General features: G+C 52.7%; 1 protein-coding gene across 1 annotated transcript in view; it reads right to left on the bottom strand.

The window, feature by feature from the left end:
* Positions 1-4,603, bottom strand: part of LOC104495464 (paired box protein Pax-3) — a gene marked incomplete at its 3' end in the record, with an annotated part of 53,558 nt that overhangs the window by 48,460 nt on the left and 495 nt on the right. The window contains exon 2 of the mRNA XM_010138437.1: positions 4,043-4,177. Within this exon, the coding sequence (XP_010136739.1) occupies positions 4,043-4,177 (135 nt within the window). The remainder of the gene's footprint in view (positions 1-4,042; positions 4,178-4,603) is intronic.

Here is a 4,603-nt window from a genome sequence, read left to right as displayed (position 1 = left end):
ACCCCCCCCCCCCCCCAACTCCCCACATACACACACAAAAATAGGGGTGGTGCCAAAATTGTATTAATGTGAGCCTGAGGCGCACAGCAAAAAAGAAAAGAGGAAGGGGAGGGAGAGGGGGGAAGGGTTTGGTCCAAGATGAAAGTAAGAGGGAAATAAAGGAGGCAATTTAGTCGGCTGTAGCCTGAATTGCTCTCAGTACAGCCAAGGGTAGAGCCCTGGGATGAGTAGGGCCCTTTTTGGACGGGTGCGCATGACTGGGGGAGGATCCACCAGGACAGGGCCCGGGGGCCAATTCCACTGGCCGGGAACAGAGGCGTCCGGGTGCATCCTCGCCCCACCCCCAGCCAGCGCCGCCCGCTCGCAGCCGCCCCGAGGACCAGCGCGATGCCCCAGCGTTCAGGCGCTGGAAACCCCCAGAAAACAACAGCTATTTTATGAAGGGGGGAGTTATCAGATTAGTCAGCAAACCGTGCGAGCAAAACTCCCACAAAGGTACAAGCGACTCCCTCTTCTGCAGCGGTTACGCTAAAAACACATCCTGATGCGTCCTAGCCCCAGCCCCAGCCAGCGCCGCCCGCTCGCAGCCGCCCCGAGGACCAGCGCGATGCCCCAGCGTTCAGGCGCTGGAAACCCCCAGAAAACAACAGCTATTTTATGAAGGGGGGAGTTATCAGATTAGTCAGCAAACCGTGCGAGCAAAACTCCCACAAAGGTACAAGCGACTCCCTCTTCTGCAGCGGTTACGCTAAAAACACATCCCGACGCCCTGCATAAAGGCACAAAAGTTTCTCCTCACTTTCTTTATTTATGGCTTATGCCTTTAAGAAAAATGTCTCCCACACGCAGAAATATCGATGTGCAATTATAGAAAGAGAAGCTTCCTGATCCACGTTGGGACAATTGAGGTTTTTTTTAAACATAAATCCAAAATAGTGGGGGAGGGTGACACCGACAGTGATGCTGGGTACAGCAAAGCACATGTGGCATCTGCAAACGGCAATGAGAGAATCGTATCTGAGCGTCTGTGGGGCTGAAGCAAAGTCACAGAGGAACATATGGAAGTTTACCTCCACTTATAAATGTGATGGGAGAAACCCCAAGCCACATGATATGCTGTTTCTATCGCACATTTTTAAAACATATCACTTTCCTCTTCTCTCTAATCCCACCCTGCTGTAAGTACTCCCCAAAATCCCTAATCTTGGATCAGGTACCATTAAAATTATGATTGTTATCCTCACCCTCAGAAAAAATGCCTGAGCCACTCAAGTGCCCGTGGTGATGAGCAGATTTCAGGTGACGTCAGCAAATGTCCAGTGCTAGATGTGTGCTCTGGAGCAGGAGAGCAATTCCATACCCAGCCCTAGGACCCATGTTCAGACCCATCCCACAGCCTTCCTTTGCATCTCCCTGCACCTACACTCCTGCTACCGGGATACCTCGAGCCCCCGAGACCAGAACTATGAAAATTATTCATCCTGCAAAAGATGCCGCACTTTTTTCACTCCATCACATGAAGCACTTGGTAGTGAGCTTTCATGCAAGGATTTTGCTGCACACCACTGGAGTAACCTTCAGACCTACTGGGATGACCTTCAGACCTACTGCAAGCAACCCACGCGTCAGAGCGGGCATCCGAGATGCCCTGTCAGTGGGCACCCTCTGCCATGCCAGCCCTCACAGGCAGGCTGGTGGGTGCGCAAATATGATCCCACAGTACCCGAATCCTCAGGAACGCTGCCAGCGGTTTCAGTACGGGCACAGGAGCTGACCCGACAGTTTTTATAGATGGAGTGAAACTGAAGCTCCTCTGCTGGCAACAGGAGTTGAAGCAGAACTTTTTTGTTGGCTGCGCAGAGGAAGTACCAGTGGGCTAATTTTATGGTTATTTTCTCTCGTACTGAGCTCACCAGTGTGTTGTTCCTGTAGTATCACACCATATGTAATCCTTGCGTATGGTAACAGACCCTTCCTTGAGCAGCAGCTCTCTCCCTCTATGACATCCTAGCCACTGCAGTAGCAAGATTAAGCAACAGCTTGCTGGTCAAGGAGGGGGAGCAGGCACTGCTACAGGGAGGAACATGCTCTTCCTCCACCTGCCAGACCTTCCCAGGCACCATCACCGAACAGGCGGGATTATCAAGCTGGCTTTCATGTGGAACCATCCGGCCATGCTCATCCAGCAAAACCCCTCAAGTGCAAGGACGGGGCTGCACTACCCCAGTGAGTCAAGCGGAGCTTTGCTACTGATTCAACTGGAAAGCAGCAAAGTAGAACACTGGCACCCGCAGCAAGCGAAGGAGAGGGTGGGTCGAAGGGCAGGGCGCAGCTTCCTCATAAAACTGTGCTGGGGGGCACAAGCGAGTTCCCATTCACCAGCCCCAGTGCTTTTCTGGCAAGTCTTGGGGCTCCTACAGGCTGGGGGGCTGCAGCCACGCATCCGGACACTGATTTATGATAAATCAGGAGCCCTGCTTTCAAGCACAGAGTCAAAGAAGGGGAAGGCTGTTTCACAGAGAGAAGGCTGGGTTTTATCGATAATATTTTTTCTCTTGCTGCCTCTATTAATTACTGTGTTCTATAAAGCAGGAGAATATTATCAAGGCTTCCTATCTTCTGTTTCTGATCTCTGTTGGGAAATTCAGGGAGGCAGAAGAGCCAGTTAGTTTAACAACTAAGGCACAAAGTTTTGCTATTTTTCCCTTGTTGCACGTCCCTCTCCGAACCACCCTCTGTGCAAGGAGATACCGGAGGAAATTGGACCCAGCACATGGGGGCAGCTAGACTGGGCAATCAAACTGTGCCTTGAAATCTCTTCCTTCATCAGCATCTTCTGTGTGGCTGTATTACACACATCCACACAAACACAGATACGCTGGAGAAGAGGATTCCCTGAAAGCTCTAATAATAGAGTTAAAAAATGAAGTTAGTGTAGCGTTTTTGGGTTTGCTCATACTGTTAAAGAACCAGCTTCAGTGGTCCTCCTTGGACAGTGCCTTCTTGGCACTCGGCAGTTCTAGAAATGCTAGAAACATTTTTCTAGGTAAAACCACTACTTTTCCTACGGTGGAGAGTCCATAAAACTGCATAGAGCATCAGCTATTAGGGGCTCATTGAATAATTCATCCCTCATTGCAAGCCCATAATGTCTTTTCTCAGCCTTTTGTGGGGCTGTTTTCTCTTCTTTTCTCCTTGAATTATAAAAAGGTTGCCTTCTTTTGTTCACATCAAGCTGCTGCTAGCTGAAGCTTTGTCTGTGCAAAGCCAAAGTGTGAGTTTCAATGGACTCCCCCCTCTTTGTTTTCCAAGTTCATCTCCAAGTGTAGATTGTGTATAGAAGGCCTTCTTTGTAAAAGCTGGAAAAGTTGTACAAATGTTTGACCAGCTCATTTGGTACTTTTGTCTCGCCTTCTCCCAGCGCCTGTGCATGTGCTGGGCAACCACTTTCAGGCACAGGCCGCCCAGCCGGGCCCTCGCCTGCCCCTCTGCTCCAGCCCAGCTGGGCACAACCGCAGCACCTCCCCTCCAGAGCAGCCCTTCGCCTCTGCCTTGTTCAGGTTGCAACCTCCGCGCAGCCCCTGGCCAACCACCAACACAAGCTTTTCCCAGACGTTTTTAGAGGAGAAGAAATGAAACATGCAGCTTGCTGCCCGCTGCAGAGTCATGAGGCTCCGCAGCCTTTGGCTACAACCATCCCTCCTGTAAGCCATGGCCTTCAGCTTGCCTTCGGCTGGGAAAGCAGCACCTGGACAGCCATGCCGTGGGCTCTGTGGCCGGCTCCAGCCCTCCCTGCCATTGAAAGCCAAAGCAGTGGTGAACCCCATCTTTGTCCCCACCACTGCACCATTCCCGCAGGCTTCAAGGTCATACTGGTGGGGGAACGGTACTGGATGGGTTGTGGCAGCCACCCCGTCAGGGCTAGCACTGGCCGTAGCATGAGCTCTGGGAGAAGGGAAACAGTTGATACCCGCCAACACCCAGGGTTGGCACTGGTCGGTCCCAGGGCTCTGTGGAAAGCAGGGAGCAAATGGGATTTTACCTCTTTCGCTGAGGATGCCGTCAATGCTGTGCTTGGCTTTCTTGTCACCTTCCTCCACCTCCTTCCTTTCCAGCTCAGCCTCCTCTTCCTCGCCTTTCCCAAACTTGCTTCTCAGGATGCGGCTGATGGAGCTTACTTTGGGGGGAAGTGCAGAACTGTGACTGGACTTGTCCCCAGCAGTCCCCCTGCAGCTGGCAGGCCGGGGAGCTGAGCCCCGCAGCAGTGCCACTGTCCCGCTTCCCCGCCACAGCTGCTACCAGCCGGGGCTTTTGAGGGGTAGCCACCCTCTCCCCTCCCAGTGGGGGTTTTCATGGGGCAGCAGCCCCACCGCACTCCAGTGCCAGCACAGCAGATCCACAAGTAATATTTTTTTCTCAAGCTTGGGCAGTGGGTGATGAGAAAAGCTCACAAACACCCACAGAAATACTGCGCTGGCTCCATGAACCTCTCCCCCCGACTCCCCACAAACACCCCACCCACACAGGCTGCTTCTCCCTGTCTCCTGCTTCCCAGCTCCAGGGCTCCAGCCAGCCCCGAGCCCTCCTACGGCAGCAGCCGGGC

Source organism: Buceros rhinoceros, unplaced genomic scaffold (genome assembly GCF_000710305.1).
Source record: "Buceros rhinoceros silvestris isolate BGI_N320 unplaced genomic scaffold, ASM71030v1 scaffold27140, whole genome shotgun sequence".
Classification (NCBI taxonomy): Eukaryota; Metazoa; Chordata; class Aves; order Bucerotiformes; family Bucerotidae; genus Buceros; species Buceros rhinoceros.
Note: the sequence above shows the minus strand (reverse complement) of the source record. Positions and strands in the feature narration are given on the sequence as shown.